This window comes from Mytilus galloprovincialis, chromosome 8, assembly GCF_965363235.1.
Source record: "Mytilus galloprovincialis chromosome 8, xbMytGall1.hap1.1, whole genome shotgun sequence".
Classification (NCBI taxonomy): Eukaryota; Metazoa; Mollusca; class Bivalvia; order Mytilida; family Mytilidae; genus Mytilus; species Mytilus galloprovincialis.
In genome coordinates this window covers 42,148,507-42,168,894 of record NC_134845.1, presented here as the reverse complement: position 1 = coordinate 42,168,894, position 20,388 = coordinate 42,148,507, and the positions used below count along the sequence as shown (strand labels likewise).

Here is a 20,388-nt window from a genome sequence, read left to right as displayed (position 1 = left end):
TATTTATCAATACCGTGTCTGATTTTGAAATGAAAAATCAAATTTCAAAACTTGTAAACGGTACAATTATTTCATGATGAGGGGTTTGCGTGTTACATCCTAAGGTAATGTTATATATAAACAAACAAACATATACATAGCAAGCACGCAATCGGAATCAACTCTGTATTTATAAAAAGAAATGATGTTAAAAAATATGAAACGGTGGTCATGTATAGCGATTAAATCGTCAATCAAAGACATTATATCAAGAAGACATATCATTGGTAACTGCATGCTCAATCTTATGATATGGATAATAATGACAAATATTAAAACTATAAAGATGTTTGTAAATGCTTTACCTTACTGATTATCTGAGAGAAATTGAGAAATCAACGATCTGATCTTGAAAGAGCAGGTTCTGCTTTTTGTCGAGCCTTCGACTTTAGTCGAAAAAGCGAGACTAAGCGATCCTACATTCCGTCGTCGTCGGCGTCGTCGGCGGCGTCAACAAATATTCACTCTGTGGTTAAAGTTTTTGAAATTTTAATAACTTTCTTAAACTATACTGGATTTCTACCAAACTTTGACAGAAGCTTGTTTATGATCATAAGGTAGTATCCAAAAGTAAATTTTGTAAAAATAAAATTCCATTTTTTCCGTATTTTACTATAAATGGACTTAGTTTTTTCTGCGAGGAAACAAAACATTCACTCTGTAGTTAAAGTTTTTAGAATTTTAATAACTTTCTCAAACTATCCTGGGTTTGTACTAAACTTGCACAGAAGCTTGTTTATGATCATAAGATAATATCCAGAAGTAAATTTTGAAAAAATAAAATTCCATTTTTTCCATATTTTACTTATAAATGGACTTAGTTTTTTCTGCGGAGAAACATTACATTCACTCTGTGGTTAAAGTTTTTAGAACTTTCTTAAACTATCCTGGGTTTGTACCAAATTTGGACAGAAGCTTGTTTATGATCATAAGATAGTATCCAGAAGTAAATTTTGTAAATAAATAAATCCATTTTTTCCATATTTTACTTTTAAATGGACTTAGTTTTTCTCCAGGGAACCATTACATTCACTCTGTGGTTAAAGTTTTAAAAATTTTAATAACTTTCTTAAACTATCCTGGGTTTGTACCAAACTTGGACAGAAGCTTATTTATGATCATAATATTGTATCCAGAAGTAAAGTTTGTAAAAAGATTACTCAGTTTTTTCTGTAATTTACTTTTAAATGGACTTAGATTTTCTTGCAATCATAAAATAGTACATGTAACAAGAGGAATATTTTTATTGATTTTTTCCCTCATTGTTGTTGAGTCTGCAATTTACAGCAAAAATAGGCGAGACACTGGGTTCCGCGGAACCCTTACAAATTTTTGATAATTGTAAAAGATTTATTCTTCTATATCGTTTTTCAAATATAATTTGAAAGCATCACAGTCAAATCACTACATCCTGGCATTGATTGTTAGTTCATCGTTCAAATTAGTATATATACTAGCTGTTACCTTTCTGTATCATCTGGTGCCGCAGTTTGGTTGTTCCGCTAGTTCGTGTCTAAATCGACTACGAATGCATATTACAGCGACAGATATTTATTAAATATATACCGTTTTACAGAGGTTAAGATTTAAAACAAATCGACATACTTTCGAGAATCGTTCAAATGATTCATGTATATGATTTATATCCGATGCTTAATAAAAGGCGCGATATATTATGACGTTTCCCCTACGAAATATTTTGAGACGCTGATTTAGTCAATATTATTTTATTCAAAACCTTCATAATCCGAATTCAGTATATCTATAAAGTTATAAACCATTAAATTAAATTAGGACCTCTTGATATATTTAAGGACCTCTATAAGTCGTTTTCAGGATACATCCACATTCCATTATAAGATATAAAAAAATGCTTTAGTTTAGAAGCAGTTTTTCTGAATTTACCTCCATCAAGAACTATTAAGAGATCGGTAAAAAATGTTAACAGCTAGCCTACAGATCTATAACAACCCCAAACAAACGGAAACATAAGTTGCAAATATTGCCGTTAAACGACAATTATTTTTGCTAATTTCAGTGTCCATCTTAAATTTTCAAAATAACTATTGTTGGCCGGTTTATGCCATTTCGCGTTTCGCCCTATAGAATATGATAGGCGAAAACGTGACATGGCCTTAACCGGCCACCATGGATAACTCCAATATAGTTGATGACTTTTATTGACATTTTTACTACTTTTTATTATTTTGTCTTTTATCTCTTATACTTTAATAGAAAGGTGAAACTAAAACAACCAATAACAGCATCCAAGTTCAACAAAACAGGTAAATATGAAGCTAGAGGTTGATTATTAAGTGCCAGTCTTTGTAAGAATCAGGCAATTTTGAAAAAAATCAAACCATGGCCGAAAAAAACCCACCAACCTAACCATCCTATTATGAAGTTTCCCTCATCCTGAGTTAGAAATGGTAGGTCTTTCATTTCTACGTGTCTGGTAATTCGAGAAATCTCTAGATAAATTTTGGTTAGAATGATAGCAATTTACAGAGTTATCTCCCCTTAATTGTTAATTTCTAGTGCATTTCAACCAAATTATATCTTGAATTACCAGAACAGGAAAAGGAAACGAATATTATATTTATGCACTATTATACATTTTGAACATAAATTAATGTCATCTTGAGTGGGTTTTTGTTTGTCATGTTTTCACCACTGCCTGATTCTTAGGTAGATTGGCACTTAATAAAGAAGGAGCTCTGTTAGGCCATATCTAAAAGAAAATGTCTGGCGTAAAAAGTTATAAACTTGATGTTTTTGGTGAGTTTTTTTTGTACAACCACCTAGTTGATACTACTCCTGGTGAAGATTCCTGTCCAATGGTATCACCAGCCCAGAAGTCAGAACTTGTATTATGACATGAATTATGTTTAACAAAACGCCGAATTCTTCGAAAAACTGAAAATAATGTACCACATGAATAGATTATCATATCTTTATTCAGCAAATTCTTTCGAAAAATTTCGGTCCCAAGTGCTCTTCAACATCGAATTTTGTTTGTCCTTCTTATCTATTTTATTTTAGTGTCACTGATGAGCCTTTTGTAGAAGAAACTCGCGTACAAAAACCAATGGGTCAAAGCCCCTGCTTGTGGGAGTTGAAATAATCAGCAATACCATATCTTCAAAATGGCCATAATGACTAAAACAATTGGATGATTTCTTTAAGGTTGTTGTGCCTAAATGAAGGTTGTTTACTTATTTTAATGATTATGCCTACTATCTCGAAAACTACGATTGATAGGTAGAAACTCTGAGGAGCACAAATAATAAGCAAAACAAAATCTATACAAAAAGCTAATCGATTGAAAACGCATATATATACCAAGTATGAGCAAATATCACTGAATTACCATTAACGATGTCCGTAAATGATCTAATCATAATCATTTCAACTTTCCAATTGTCAACTTCACATATCTCAGCAGTAACATATATATACATGTTTCTATGAATTTTTGTGTTTGTTTTGATGCACTTCGGTGTTTCTGTAATCCGTTCTATTGCTCTAATAGTTGAGTGTGTTTCCCTCGTGTTTTTTTTTTTACCCCGGATTTGTTTTCTCTTAATCGATTTATGACTTTTGAACCATCGGTATCCCACTGTTGCCTTTATTTATACATCATCTGTTCTATCGTTCTGTAGTTAATACATTAACACTCATGCATGCTCACAATTTACCTACTCCATTAACAGTCAACAAAGACTGCTCCAACCGAGTTACAAGGAAGAACGACTGAAATATACAATACAGAGCTATTGACGGTTATCATCACTAATTAGTTGATCGATACGATTTGTAATAAATCTAAACAGCAAACAGCAGTATCGCATAAATCTCTCCCAGATAGAAGTTAATAGCCGATGTAGGTAGGAATTCCTACCGCACTTGCAGGATATAGCAGCTAGTATGGATAGAAAAGGAAATTGTCCACAACTAAATAAACTTCTTTAACAACAAATTAAGCAATGTCTAGAGAGTATGCAAACTAGTGGGGAGGCCTCGCTGGTAACTCAAACATCACAACTTAGATAGAAACCTGCTAGTGGGGACGCCTCGCTGGCAGGACTTCAACAATCTAGTGAGGACGCCTCGCTGGTAACAACATCACAACTCAGACAGAAACCTGCTAGTGTGAACGCCTTCACTGGCAGTATTTCAACAATCTAGTGGGGACGCCTTGCTGGTAAAAACATCGCAACTCGGACAGAAACCTGCTAGTAGGAACGCCTCCGCTGGCAGTATTTCAACAATCTAGTGGGGACGCCTTGCTGGTAAAAACATCACAACTTAGACAGACACCTGCTAGTAGGGACGCCTCACTGGCAGGACTTCAACAATCTAGTGGGAACGCCTCGCTGGTAACATCACAACTTGGACAGAAACCTGATAGTGGTGACACCTCGCTGGCAGGATTTCAACAGTCTAGTGGGGACGACTCACTGGTAAAAAAAAATCACAACTTAGAAAGAAACCTGCTATTAGGGATGCCTCGCTGGCAGGAACTTAACAATGTAGCAAGGACGCCTTGCTGGATAAAGCTAGCTAGTAGGGACGTCTTGCTGGCTATCCAAACATATGCAAGAGGAATATTACATCAGAGTTCTAGTGGGGACGCCTCGCTGGAAAAAAATACTATAATCTAGTCAGATTCCTGCTAATAGGGACGCCCTGCTGCCAGGACAACACCAATCTAGTTGGGACGCCTCTCTGGATAAATCCATAGAGCTTTTAGATATGACTAATACTGATAATAGTTTGGACAACTTGCTGATGATAATATATAGCATTTGTGCAAAATCTGTGAATGGACTTGTCACCCCAACATACTTTTGCTGCCGATGTGAACAACCCATGCATGCTCACTGTGAAAATGATAGAGTAGCAAATAGAGGACATACATAATGACTATATATGCTTTACGTGCATGTACACAAATGGACCAAACTTTGTCCAACAGTCAAGAAACCAACAGGGCTGAAAAAGCAGTCAACCACACAGCAGCAAAAAGTAGAGCGGTATGTACAGGGGAAACAGCAACTATTGTCTCCGAAGAAGACGCCATCCTGAAGATACCAATAAAACACAAGATTTATCTAGCCAAGAAAGACAACTTGTACAATATAAAGCAAGAATAGCTACAATGTATGCTTGAAGATGTAAATCGAGATTACAAAAACACCATCAATTTACTCCGATCATAACAGGAAATCAAGAATACAACTTTGACCAATAATGAACCTTTTTTGCGGTATTAGAGCTTAAGGAACTAGTATGTCGGCGTCTAATCTGCAATAATGTTATTCCCGATTATGACATTAATTTTGACTGAGTGTATATCAGCATAGCAGGTGATAGGTACATAGCAGAAGATGATTATCCTGTCTTGCTCCTATTCAGAGTTCACGCAATTTCCTCTCTTTGTGTTTGCTCAGTACCCTTATTTGCTTCTTTGTTATTCGAACATCGGTAATACTTTGTAGCCTCAATTAATCAATTAAAAACTTTGTTGACAACTGCACAAATTATCAGCAATACAAGATCAAGAATTTTTTTTTTTATATGACTTAATTTATTTTAGTCTAAAATGTTGACGAGAAGTCATTGTTGAAGATGCACATAAATCAAGGCGAGTGACTCATTATAGCGTCTAGACGTATATATGATTGATAATTTTCAAGATAAGTTAGAAATGCTAAGACCATCAAAAATAGTAATATTAGGGATTATACTCATACAAATTAAGCAATTTCATTGTAGACCTTTAAATGCTTATCGTTTCAGAGATATATAATACAATTATACAATATGATTGTATAATATGCCACTGTTGTTTTTATTCTGTTTACAGTTTCTATCATAATTTTTGTTGTTTTAAAGATTAGACTAAAATATTAAAAATCGTCAACATATTTTGCAAGATACAAGATACAAGACAATTACTTGCATTTCAACCACTTTTGCTTAGTCTTTAGTTTTCTATACTGTGTCTTCTGTACTATTATTTGTCTGTTTGTCTTTTAATTTATAGTCATGGCGTTGTCAGTTTATTTTCAATTTATGAGTTTGACTGTCCCTCTGGTATCTTTCGTCCCTTTTTGATGGATTGGCTGTAATAAAATTCACAATAATCTATAGGTCTGGATCAGATATAAGCCACCTGAGTGTAGGGGTCAATGGCATGACACTTATAAAATATTTTGTTCCGGGGGGGGGGGGGACTACTTTGAATTGTATCATAGTTGTAAAGGTGAAAATAGCAATACAGATTCATGTTCATGGGTTACTTGTAGCATACAAGTATTTTAAACTTGTGGTATAATTGTCATAAATGTCCGGTTAAAGGCGCGTTAGTAAGCAGTGCTCTATTTTTACTAAGTTAGCACATGAACATATGTCTCTTTGATAACGCCTATGGTGTACAAGTGATGGGAAAAGTTCACGCAATCAATAAGGTATGCTTAAACAGCTTGCCTATGTTTTATAAGGTAGTATGCAAGAAGAATTGTCAATGTCAAATTGATATTTGGACCCTGCAAACAATTCCTGGTTCAAATAGCTCAAGTGAATATATGGATAATTACCATTTTTGTAACTAGCAATTTCCTAAATCCTGCATGAACACCACAATTTCATTTGATAGGTTTATATATACATTTACCATGGGATAAATTAAATGTTTAATAAGTGAGAAGTAACAATAGGCTGTCAGAGTGACAACAAACCAGATTTCCTATAGAGGTTGGACCCAAAACAGTTGAGTAAGTATGGACACCACATTTAAGTTTAAACCAGCTCAGAAGAATGCCAACAATTGCATGTTTCCAGTCTTTGCCTGTTTCGAGAGATTTGGAAAATATTATGGTAAGGGTAGGTGCGATATTTGTGCTTTTACCTGTTATTACACGTCCAGTGAAGTTATCTGGACCACTTGCTTTGTGGGGATTTAGTTTGTGTAATACCTTTTTTACACCTTGTGATTTTTATTTCTGGCATTTGTGTGTATGGGCTTGGACTTTAATCAGGAATATTAGTTTATGGTTCGTTAGTGAAAACTTGAAGATTTTAACGAACACAATATATGTATTACTGGTAAATTATTAAGTCTGGGATTTCATTACTACAAATTATTTAAAACTTTTGCTGAATTCTTCCTTAGAAATAAAGATTTGGTTTTGAAGTTAGGTTGTGCCTGTAGAAAACATATTTCGAAAGGGATAGCACATCCTCATTTTTACAGAGATGTTGTTTACCATGCCAATAAATTTAGAAACCTTCCTTCTAATCTTATTCTAAAAGGTACCCATTCACATAAGTTTTGTTATATGTATTTCTATTTGTATCCAGTTGATGAGTTGCCTTTTTTCAACCGACTTTTATAGTTGTTCTTATAGTCCAGTCAAACTAAGTTTGAACCTCAAACTAATTGCAACAGAAAATGTGTTAGTTCTAATCTCTAGCATTAAGTCCCAATTATACACAGAAAAAAGTCCCATAAAATCTAACCTGAATTTTGCATTTCTTATGGAAATTAACATTGGAAAGGGAGATAACTCCGCAAAAATGAGACTTTTTAGGGGCGGATCCAGCCATTTAAAAAGGGGGGGGGGGTCCAATTACATGTCCCCATTCAAATGCATTGATCGTGCAAAAAAGGGGGAGTTCCAACCCCCCCTCTGGATCCGCGCCTGCTTTTTTGGTTGATTTTCTTAAAATTCATGAAAAAATATGATACTTTGATGAGGTTATCAGTTCGTATTTGACAATACTGTATAATATTCTGTTCATGAAATGTACAAAACCGAAGTGCTATGGGTATTTCTTAATTTTTTTTTAGCACATTTTTCATTAAAGAAATTGCAAATTTATGTCTTTGTGACCATTTTGAAAAAATAATGTGAATATTTGGTATTGTTTATATCTGTAAATTATATTTGTTCAGCATCTACCTTGTTTAAAGAAACTTTAAACCACAAAAAGAAGTATATATTCAATTTGTGATTCTTTACCTTGACATGCGGAAAAATCTAATAAATGGTCAACTAATTAATTATGAAATCTTGGTTGTAGCTTGATAAACTAGAGGCTCTAAAGAGCCTGTGTCACTCACCTTGGTCTATGTGAATATTAAGCAAAGGACACAGAAGGATCAATGACAGAATTGTGTTTTGGTGTTGGTGATGCGTTTGTAGATCTTATCTTACTGAACAATCTTGCTGCTTACAATTATCTCTACCTATAATGAACTTGGCCTAGAAGTGACAGTGGAAAATATTTTGTAAAAATTTACAAAAGTTTACAAAATTTCTGAAAATTGATAAAAATTGACTATAAAGGGCAATAACTCCTTAAGGGGTCAATTGACCACTTTGGTCATGTTGACTTATTTGTAGCTCTTACTTTCCTTTACATTATTGCTGTTTACAGTTTATCTCTATCTATAATAATATTCCAAATAATAACCAAAAGCTGCAAAATTTTCTTAAAATTACCAATTAAGGGGTTGCCCGATTGGTCTGAAAATTGCAGAGCAGATAAATCATGACATAATGAAGAATTTTATTGACAGCAGACTTGTTCTTAATGCTTTGGTTTCAGAGATATGAGCAAAAAACTGCATTTTACCTATGTACTAAATATTACTAGTATGTTATATACATATACATTTTCATGGATCTACAATCTGTCGATACTTGTAAATTGGCATTGCACAAGGTCATGTTTTTCTCTGGCTGTTTATGACGTCTTTACACTAAATCAATTGGATGTTGGATGTGTACGGATTGATATTTTAGTCTTAGATGCATGCTTTTTTAATTAGTTGTTAATGGCTTTGAACTAGCTTTCAGATAACTTCGAGTACTCTCAGATCTGTTCATTGCTTCTTTTGTGTCGGGATGTATAAGTACCCGGCAAATTTTTGTAAAAGATAACAAAAATTTACAAATTTTTTTTCAAAATTGACTATAAAGGGCACTTCTTAAGGGGTCAACTGACCATTTTGGTCATGTTGACTTATTTGTAGATCTTACTTTGCTGAACATTATTGCTGTTTACAGTTTCTCTATCCTTAATATTCAAGATAACCAAAAACGGCAAAATTTCCTTGTAATTACCATTTTAGGGACAGCAACCCAACAACGGGCTCTCCAATCCATCTAAAAATTTCAGGGCAATAGATCTTGACCTGGTAAACAATTTAACCCCATGTCAGATTTGCTGTAAATGCTTTGGTTTCAGAGATATAAGCCAAAATCTAGATTTTACCCCTATGTTCTATTTTTAGCCATGGTGGCTATCTTGGTTGGTTGGCCGGGTCACTGGACACATTTTTTAAACTAGAAACCCCAATGAAGATTGTGGCCAAGTTTGGTTTAATTTGGCCCAGTAGTTTCAGAGGAGAAGATTTTTGTAAAAGTTCACGACGACGGAAGCCAAGTGATGAGAAAAGCTCACTTGGCGCAAATATGAAAACACCTTTATAGTTGTTTTTTATACTCTAAAGATGGCTAAAATATCAAGAATCAATACATTCTGTTGAATAGAAGGTGTAAAATTATAAGATTGTATTAATTTTCATTGATATTTCTGCCTTTTTTGTAGAGTTATCTCCCTTATCAATGCAAATCTCCATTTGAATTTTAAAATCATGATTTTTTAGTTTTCCTCAAGTTAGATTTTATGGGAATTTTTTCTGTGTATATTTTGGATATAATGCTAAAGATTAAAACTTAAAAATCTTCTGTTGCTATTACTTCAAAGTTATGGTGAAATTTATGCTAGATTGACTGGACTATTTTGATGTACTGTTACACCAGTCACAGGTTAGGGATCCTGCTTACATGTTTAACCCAGTCAATTCTGTATGTATGTGCCTATCCCATGTCAAGAGCCTGTAATTCAGTAGTTGTAATTTGTTGCTGTGTTACATATTTCTTGTTTCATCATCTTTTGTGTACATTTATAAGGCCGTTAGTTTGTTTTACATTTGATTTCTGGGCCTGTTAAAGCTGACTATGCACTTATTGCAGTATAGACTTTTCTTATTGTTGAAGGCTAAGCGGTGACCTATTGCTGTTAATTTCTGCCAGTTGGTCTCTTGTGGAGTGTTGCCTCATGGCAATCATACCACATCTGCTGAGCTGGATTTCAATAACATAGTTCCTGTGACAAGTCCACATTTCTTCATAATGATACAAATTATTCACACTTCATTCAAATTTGCAAGTCTCTTGTTTGATAAAGGCCTGATCAAACCCAATAAGAACTTCTACCTATTATAGTTTTGAAGACAATAGGCAATAGTTTGTTAAAACAGTCGTTTATAGGCAATCACTCCTAATAAAAGTTAATAAACGTTTTCAGTAAAATTGCCTTTGGTGCCAGGTTTGATTAAAAAAAGAATTAAGCAAGTTAAAATATGTTTTATTATAAAATCTATTTAAACATGACATTCATTGACATTTCATGATTAAAACAAAAATGGTGATGAAAAATACAGCACTTTCAGTCATTCCCTTTACATTGCTCCATAGCAAAAAGAAAATATTGTAGCTGTTAGCTTGCAAGTCTGTGAAGCCGATGAAACTTAAAATGTTTTACACGGTTAAATTTTAAATTCATGAAAATGTATAAATAGTTATAATATCATAAAAACTACTTAAATTTTGTTCTAAAGTAAGATGACAGGATTGTTTCCCCTCAGATGGGATGAATCAAATAATGATTTTATATACAATGATAAATATACAATCATCTAAGATGAACAATATATACAAATGATCAACTATACATAACAGAAATTGTACATTTCTTGATCCAGGATACCCCCAAATTGTTCATGATACAGAATCTTCTTCGTCGTCTTCCTCCTCTTCTTCATCATCATCATCCTCTTCTTCACTCTCTGGCTTGGCTTTCTTTGCTGGGGGTCCTGCAGGTTTCTTTGCTGGAGATCCACCACCACCTCCCCTGTATTTTGCCATTGCCTGTTGGGAGAAGAATCAGATCAATTAAAGTATCCACATGGAAAAATGATGAGTAACAAGAATTCAGAAGAAATTTTACCACTGAATGTAGTCCTTCACAAGACATGGAAATTACCTTATCATTAAAATGTCATTATGTTAAATGGTTGTTCCTATGTTGCTTTTTTTCAAAAAAGTTCATTTTTTTTTTAGAGAGATACAAAAAATGGAAAATTCATCTAGTAGGAGTTAGCATAAATTTCAAATCTTAACTGTAAATTCCTGCATGTATTCATTATTGGAATTTTTGAAAAAAGGTCAAAAATGATATTAATTCCAGTAAATGCTGTATATAAAAGAGAGGCGAAAGATACCAAAGGTACATTCAAATTCACAAGTCGAAAAATAAACTGACAACGCCTTGGTTAAAAAAGAAAAAGAGACAAATAAGAGTAGACAAAACATAACATAGAAAACTAAAGACTGAGCAACAAGAATCCCACCAAAAACAGGGGGTGATTTCAGGTGCTCTGCAAGGGTAAGCAAATCCTGCTCTACATAATGAAATGATGCTTTCAGAATTCAAAATAGGAGTAATTTGTTTTTGCAATACCTTATTCTGTAAATTTTTCACGACAATAAAAACATTCAGAATTTACAGTACATTTCTTACAAGTTGTATGGATAGTGAGTACAAGAAAAATTATACCCTCCAAATTTCCTACCCATCCCTTCCTCATAAATCCTTTTTGCCAGGATAGGCCTCCTTATTGAAGATTGAAATGCATGCACTGCCATAAAATTCATTAATGTATTAAAAGAAATTGCAGAGCAGAAAGTAACCAAGCTGGCTTTTAAAAAATTGTCTAAAGTTGTGTGGCGCTGAACCTACCTGCTCGTATCTGATTTTATCTGCAGCTGACTGTTTTTCATATTTTGATCTATCTGTTTGTTTCTCCCATCGTTTTCCCATCTCCTTGGCTACTAGTGCTACCGACCAATCACCATGATCTTTCCTTACTTTTGGTCTTTCTTCATTACAGAAGAAAAAGAATGCAGAACTGTAAGAAAATAAATAGTTATTTTATGTATTTACTGCCATTGGATTGATCTTACATCAAGCTAAAGAAAAATTATTTATCTTGGGATTCTTTTCATCTTGTGTCAGCTCAGCCACAAAATCAATAGATTTACCCATGTTCAATGTAATAAGCCAAAATATGAAGAAAATTTTTGACCTAGACACCTAGTCACACAAGTGTCTACAAAATCAGACATTACTGACAATTCAAGCTGCTCTAGAAAAACTTATAATCCACAAGACTTCATTTGTGCCAGTATAATGCAGTATTAAGGGAAAGGAGGTTAAAGAGAAATTATATGTTGATATTGATATGTACCAAAATAAACAACAATGAACAACAAAGCATGACATGAAATTAATATATTGCAATACCCACATTGAATTGGGAAATTGTCTTACTTCAACAATCATTTATGTACTTTAAATGATTACAAATTAAGAATCTAATAATCCTTTAAGTCCCTGGCTACCACTTTTACCCTGTTGTCAATTCTTAACCCGGACAAGTAATTCAAATATTTAGACGGAAGATGATTCAGAAATCAGCCAATATTGCCACACTACATATGCATTCATCTTACAGGGATCTCTTTGGTGCATTGGGATCTTTGTCTCTCTTCTTTCTTCCAACCTTCTCCCCTGGTCCTGGCTCGTAATTTTGCATTTCTCCCTCATATCTAGCTTTGTCTTTCTCTGCCATATCTTCATATTTCCTCTTTTCCTTTGCACTGATTTCCTACAAAACAAAACCAGGATTCTTACGAACAAAATAATATTCATCTATTGTAACAAATGAAATCATTACTTCTATCAAATTGCAAGTCTACGCAAGTTCACAGTTTGAAATCAGAATGTTTTGATTCGTATTTATTGAACCACTAGTAGTGGACTCTGACTGTTAAATCTCTAAAGGTAGTGAACTCTGACTGTTAAATATCTAAAGGTATTGTTTACCCAGTTGTAAATTGTACATGATTACTTGGTAGTACATTTTTAAAACTTTGGCTGATCTCTTTTGCTTAAATAAATGCCTAAAATCTGATCCTGTATCCCGCTTATCATTGAAATAATATTGCTTGTAATTCCATGTTTCCTGCCCGACTTCATTTCCATTTCCATGCACAATAATTTGACTTTCACGAGTCACACTTACAAAAAAATCAGCCAATACCGCGTCAGGCTTAAACCCCAATGAGACCTACTACCCATATCTCCCACAAAATGTTGGTATATTATGGTCAACTGGACATGGTGGCCAACAATCCTACCATGAATGAGAGCTTTCTGTCAAACGGTCTCTGAGTAATGATGTGCTTGGGACAGACATAAGACCATTACTATATCTTTCGCAGCGCAACAGACAACTAGGTAGAATTATATGATTAAGGGCGAGGATCTAAACCATATTTTTTCAATATATCTTACAATTTATTATAGAATGAGTAGGGCATGACTTAGAGAAATAATTAGATGCATTAAAAAAGTCTTGCCATGTCAAATAAGAATATGTGAGGTTTTAAGATGGACATATAAAGATAACAAGTACATAGTATTCTTCCATGGAAATCAACACATTGTCTTGAGGTGGTGCATCCATGCGCCAAATATCAAAAGCCTGTCAAAGAATGGAATGTTCCACACGAAAATGTAAAAAAGTAAGGCCTATTGACCTCGAGGCAAGATAAAAATATGCTTCAAAGTCAATAATGAATTATGGGAAGCACCATTATGATTTATGTCAGCACCATGCATGCTAAATATAAAAAAAAAAATATGGACCGCCTGGACAAGGTTTTTAAAGAAAACCCAGAGAAGGAAACACTCCTTAAGTAGAAAGTTGTCCTTAGTCCAAGGGAAGATATAATAAAGGGACAGGCAAACCTTATAGTAAATTTCCCATAAAATAATGCAATCAAAAACCGTACCCTCCATTTTTCAGCACACTTTTTCGAGAATTCAGCAAACACAACTTTTTCTGTTGGATTTTTTTTCTTGTGTTCCTCTCTAAAACACTGCACAAAGAAGACATATGATGACATACGTCCACGTGGCTTTCCATCTTTCCTTCCCATCTTGATTTTATATTGATTTGAAATATTTCTGAAAATAAAATGATTTGTTTATATATGCAATCTTTTTTCAATCTTTCAAGAACCATAACTCCTGAACGGTAAAAGTCAAAATCGTCATTATTGAACTTGACCTCCATTTTGTCATCAGTAACAGCATATTAAAATTTGAGAAGCTTTGGTAGAACAATTCATGCGTAAATGCACGGACAAGACTGGAAAAACCATTTTTCAATCTTTCAAGAACCATAACTCCAGAACGGTAAAAGTCAAAATCGCCATTATTGAACTTGACCTTCATTTAGTTGTCAGTGGACTCATTTTTTAAACTAGACACCCCAATGATGATTTTGGCCAAGTTTGGTTTAATTTGGCCCAGTAGTTTCAGGAGAAGATTTTTGTAAAAGTTAACGACAACGGACACAAGTGATGGGAAAAGCTCACTTAGCCAGGCGAGCTAAAAATATGAAAACACCTTTATAGTTGTTTTTTATTCTCTAAAGATGGCTAAAATATCAAGAATCAATACATTCTGTTAAATGGAAGGCCCTTCAAGGGTTAAATAATAATTTTGTATCAATTTTCACTGATATTTCTGTCTTTTTTGCAGAGTTATCTCCCTTATCATTTTCTTCAAGGTTAGGGTGAAATTTATGCTAAGTTGGCTGGACTATTATGATGTACTGTTACACCAGTCACATTCTGTTTGTATGTGCCTATCCCATGTCAAGAGCCTGTAATTCAGTAGTTGTCATTTGTTGCTGTGTTACATATTTCTTGTTTCATCATTTTTTTGTGTACATTTATAAGGCCGTTAGTTTGTTTTACATTTGATTTCTGGGCCTTTTAAAGCTGACTATGCAGTATGGATTTTTTTTATTGTTGAAGGCTTAACAGTGACCTATTGCTGTTAATTTCTGCCAGTTGGTCTCTTGTGGAGTGTTGTCTTATTGGCAATCATACCACATCTGCTGAGCTGGATTTCAATAACATAGTTCCTGTGACAAGTCCACATTTCTCCATAATGGTACAAATTATTCACACTTCATTCAAATTTGCAAGTCTCTTGTTTGATAAAGGCCTTATCAAACCCACTAAGAACTTCTACCTATTATAGTTTTGAAGACAATAGGCAATAGTTTGTTAAAACAGTCGTTTATAGGCAATCACTCCTAATAAAAGTTAATAAACGTTTTCAGTAAAATTGCCTTGGTGCCAGGTTTGGTTAAAAAAAAGAATTAAGCAGGTTAAAATATGTTTTATTATAAAATCTATTTAAACATGACATTCATTGACATTTCATGATTAAAACAAAAATGGTGATGAAAAATACAGCACTTTCAGTCATTCCCTTTACATTGCTCCATAGCAAAAAGAAAATATTGTAGCTGTTAGCCTGCAAGTCTGTGAAGCTGATGAAACTTAAAATGTTTTACACAGTTAAATTTTAAATTCATTATGAAAATGTATAAATAATTATAATATCATAAAAACTACTTAAATTTTGTTCTAAAGTAAGATGACAGGATTGTTTCCCCTCAGATGGGATGAATAAAATAATGATTTTATGTACAATGATAAATATACAATCATCTAAGATGAACAATATATACAAATGATCAACTATACATAACAGAAATTGTACATTTCTTGATCCAGGATACCCCCCAATTGTTCATGATACAGAATCTGTGTTTATTCATCATCTTCTTCGTCGTCTTCCTCATCTTCTTCATAATCATCATCCTCTTCTTCACTCTCTGGCTTTGCTTTCTTTGCTGGGGGTCCTGCAGGTTTCTTTGCTGGAGATCCACCACCACCTCCCCTGTATTTTGCCATTGCCTGTGGGTAGAAGAATCAGATCAATTTAAGTATCCACATGGAAAAATGATGAGTAACAAGAATTCAGAAGAAATTTTACCACTGAATGTAGTCCTTCACAAGACATGGAAATTACCTTATCATTAAAATGTTATTATGTTAAATGGTTGTTCCTGTGTTGCTGTTGTAACAAGTTCATTTTTTTTTTAGAGCGATACAAAAAATGGAAAATTCATCTAGTAGGAGTTAGCATAAATTTCAAATCTTAACTGTAAATTCCTGCATGTATTCATTATTGGAATTTTTGAAAAAAGGTCAAAAATGATATTAATTCCAGTAAATGCTGTATATAAAAGAGAGGCGAAAGATACCAAAGGTACATTCAAATTCACAAGTCGAAAAATAAACTGACAAAAAATATCAGTTTCATGCAGTATTAATGGAAAGGAGGTTAAAGAGAAATTATATGTTGATATTGTCTACAAAATCAGACATTACTGACAATTCAAGCTGCTCTAAAAAAACTTATAATCCACAAGACTTCATTTGTGCCAGTATAATGCAGTATAATGCAGTATTAAATTAAGGGAAAGGAGGTTAAAGAGAAATTATATGTTGATATTTACAGTACATTTTTGGTTAAAAAAGAAAAAGAGACAAATAAGAGTAGAGTCAGTAGACAAAACTTAACATAGAAAACTAAAGACTGAGCAACAAGAATCCCACCAAAAACAGGGGGTGATTTCAGGTGCTCTGCAAGGGTAAGCAAATCCTGCTCTACATAATGAAATGATGCTTTCAGAATTCAAAATAGGAGTTATTTGTTTTTGCAATACCTTATTCTGTAAATTTTTCACGACAATAAAAACATTCAGAATTTACAGTACATTTCTTGCAAGTTGTATGGATAGTAAGTACAAGAAAAATTATACCCTCCAAATTTCCTACCCACCCCTTCCTCACTTTTTCCAGAATAGCCCTCCTTATTGAAGATTGAAATGCATGCACTGCCATAAAATTCATTAATGTATTGAAAGAAATTGCAGAGCAGAAAGTAACCAAGCTGGCTTTTAAAAAATAGTCTAAAGTTGTGTGGCGGTGAACCTACCTGTTCATATCTGATTTTATCTGCAGCTGCCTGTTTTTCATATTTTGATCTATCTGTTTGTTTCTCCCATCGTTTTCCCATCTCCTTGGCTACTAGCGCTACCGACCAATCACCATGATCTTTCCTTACTTTTGGTCTTTCTTCATTACAGAAGAAAAAGAATGCAGAACTGTAAGAAAATAAATAGTTATTTTATGTATTTACTGCCAGTATAATGCAGTATTAATGGAAAGGAGGTTAAAGAGAAATTATATGTTGATATTGTCTACAAAATCAGACATTACTGACAATTCAAGCTGCTCTAAAAAAACTTATAATCCACAAGACTTCATTTGTGCCAGTATAATGCAGTATAATGCAGTATTAAATTAAGGGAAAGGAGGTTAAAGAGAAATTATATGTTGATATTTATATGTACCAAAATGAACAACAATGAACAACAAAGCATGACATGAAATTAATATATTACAATACCCACATTGAATTGTGGAAATGTCTTACTTCAACAATCATTTATGTACTTTAAATGATTACAAATTAAGAATCTAATAATCCTTTTAGTCCCTGGCTCCCACTTTCATCCTGTTGTAATTTTTAACCCGGACAAGTAATTCAAATATTTAAACGGAAGATGATTCAGAAATTAGCCAATATTGCCACACTACATATGCATTCATCTTACAGGGATCTCTTTGGTGCATTGGGATCTTTATCTCTCTTCTTTCTTCCAACCTTCTCTCCTGGTCCTGGCTCGTAATTTTGCATTTCTCCCTCATATCTAGCTTTGTCTTTCTCTGCCATATCTTCATATTTTCTCTTTTCCTTTGCACTGATTTCCTACAAAACAAAACCAGGATTCTTACGAACAAAATAATATTCATCTATTGTAACAAATGAAATCATTACTTCTATCAAATTGCAAGTCTAAGCAAGTTCAGTTTGAAATCAGAATGTTTTGATTCTGATTTATTGAACCACTAGTAGTGGACTCTGACTGTTAAATCTCTAAAGGTATTGTTTACCCAGTTGTAAATTGTACATGATTACTTGGTAGTACATTTTTAAAACTTTGGCTGATCTCTTTTGCTTAAATAAATGCCTAAAATCTGATCCTGTATCCCGCTTATCATTGAAATAATATTGCTTGTAATTCCATGTTTCCTGCCCGACTTCATTTCCATTTCCATGCACAATAATTTGACTTTCACGAGTCACACTTACAAAAAAATCAGCCAATACCGCGTCAGGCTTAGACCCCAATGAGACCTACTACCCATATCTCCCACAAAATGTTGGTATATTATGGTCAACTGGACATGGTGGCCAACAATCCTACCATGAATGAGAGCTTTCTGTCAAACGGTCTCTGAGTAATGATGTGTTTTGGACAGACATAAGACCATTCCTATATCCTTCGCAGCACAACAGACAACTAGGTAGAATTATATGATTAAGGGCGAGGATCTAAACCATATTTTTTCAATATATCTTACAATAGAATGAGTAGGGCATGACTCAGAGAAATAATTAGATGCATTAAAAAAGTCTTGCCATGTCAAATAAGAATATGTGAGGTTTTAAGATGAACATATAAAGATAACAAGTACATAGTATTCTTCCATGGAAATCAGCACATTGTCTTGAGGTGGTGCATCCATGCCCCAAATATCAAAAGCCTGTCAAAGAATGGAATGTTCCACACGAAAATGTAAAAAAGTAAGGCCTATTGACCTCGAGGCAAGATAAAAATATGCTACAATGTCAATAATGAATTATGGGAAGCACCATTATGATTTATGTCAGCACCATGCATGCTAAATATAAAAAAAAATATGGACCACCTGGACAAGGTTTTTAAAGAAAACCCAGAGAAGGAAACACTCCTTAAGTAGAAAGTTGTCCTTGGTCCAAGGGAAGATATAATCAAGGGACAGGCAAATCTTATAGTAAATTTCCCATAAAATAATGCAATCAAAAACCGTACCCTCCATTTTTCAGCACACTTTTTCGAGAATTCAGCAAACACAACTTTTTCTGTTGGATTTTTTTTCTTGTGTTCCTCTCTAAAACACTGCACAAAGAAGACATATGATGACATACGTCCACGTGGCTTTCCATCTTTCCTTCCCATCTTGATTTAATATTGATTTGAAATATTTCTGAAAATAAAATGATTTGTTTATATATGCAATCTTTTTTCAATCTTTCAAGAACCATAACTCCTGAACGGTAAAAGTAAAAATCGTCATTATTGAACTTGACCTCCATTCTGTCATCAGTATCAATATATTAAAATTTGGGAAGCTTTGGAAGAACAGTTCATGCGTAAATGCACGGACACGACTGGAAAAACCATTTTTCAATCTTTCAAGAACCATAACTCCTGAACGGTAAAAGTCAAAATCGCCATTATTGAACTTGACCTTCATTTAGTTGTCAGTAACAACATATTAAAATTTTAATAGCTTTGGTTGAACGGTTCATAAGTTAATGCACGGACAACTTTCGATTGCCGCCCGCCCGACTGCTCGCCGTACATCCCCAAATCAATAACCGACATTTTTGTCACAAAAATCCGGTTAAAAATGCTTATTTGTGCCCCTAATTCCTAAACTGTTGGGACCTTAACTCCCAAACTTCCTTTTGTGTTCATAAACCTTGTGTTTAAATTTCATTGATTTCTATTTACTTATACTTAAGTTATTGTGCGAAAACCAAGAATAATGCTTATTATGGCCCTTTTTTGGCTCCTAATTCCTAAACTGTTGGGACCAACACTCCCAACCTTCCTTTAGTGGTCATAAACCTTGTGTCAAAATTTCATAGATTTCTATTTACTTAAACTAAAGTAAGTGCGAAAACCAAGAAAATCCTTATTTGGGCCCTTTTTGGCCCCTAATTCCCAAACTGTTGAGACCAAAACTTCCAAAATCAATCACAACCTTCCTTTTATGGTCATAAACCTTGTGTTTAAATTTCATAGATTTCTATTCACTTATACTAAAGTTATAATGCAAAAACCAAAAGTCTTGGGATGCCGACGCCAATGTGATACCAATATATGACCAAAAATTTTTCAATTTTGTGGTTTTTTGTGGTCATATAAAAACAGCAAAATTTCCTTGAAATTAGCATTTAAGGGGCAGCAACGTTACAACGGGTTCTCAAATCTATCTGAAAATTTCAGGGCAGATAGATCTTGACCTGATAAACAATTTAACCCCTTGTAATATTTGCTTTGGTTTCAGACTCACTCAAATTCAGAGATATAAGCCAAAATGT

General features: G+C 33.8%; 2 protein-coding genes across 2 annotated transcripts; both read right to left on the bottom strand.

Annotated features, from left to right (window-relative positions):
* Positions 1 to 10,466: 10,466 nt before the first annotated feature.
* On the bottom strand, positions 10,467 to 14,205 carry LOC143041960 (high mobility group protein B2-like). Its single transcript, XM_076214137.1, has 4 exons — positions 14,034 to 14,205; positions 12,690 to 12,844; positions 11,917 to 12,085; positions 10,467 to 11,045 (listed from the first exon to the last, which is right to left on the bottom strand). The coding sequence occupies exons 1-4, from the start codon at positions 14,178 to 14,180 to the stop codon at positions 10,896 to 10,898; spliced, it is 621 nt and encodes a 206-aa protein (XP_076070252.1). The 5' UTR covers positions 14,181 to 14,205; the 3' UTR covers positions 10,467 to 10,895.
* A 1,215-nt stretch (positions 14,206 to 15,420) lies between these two features.
* Positions 15,421 to 19,294, bottom strand: LOC143041967 (high mobility group protein B2-like). The gene is made up of 4 exons (XM_076214149.1): positions 19,091 to 19,294; positions 17,789 to 17,943; positions 17,107 to 17,275; positions 15,421 to 16,019 (listed from the first exon to the last, which is right to left on the bottom strand). Exons 1-4 carry the CDS (start codon positions 19,235 to 19,237, stop codon positions 15,873 to 15,875), a joined length of 618 nt encoding a protein of 205 aa, XP_076070264.1. The 5' UTR covers positions 19,238 to 19,294; the 3' UTR covers positions 15,421 to 15,872.
* Between the last annotated feature and the right edge of the window lie 1,094 nt (positions 19,295 to 20,388).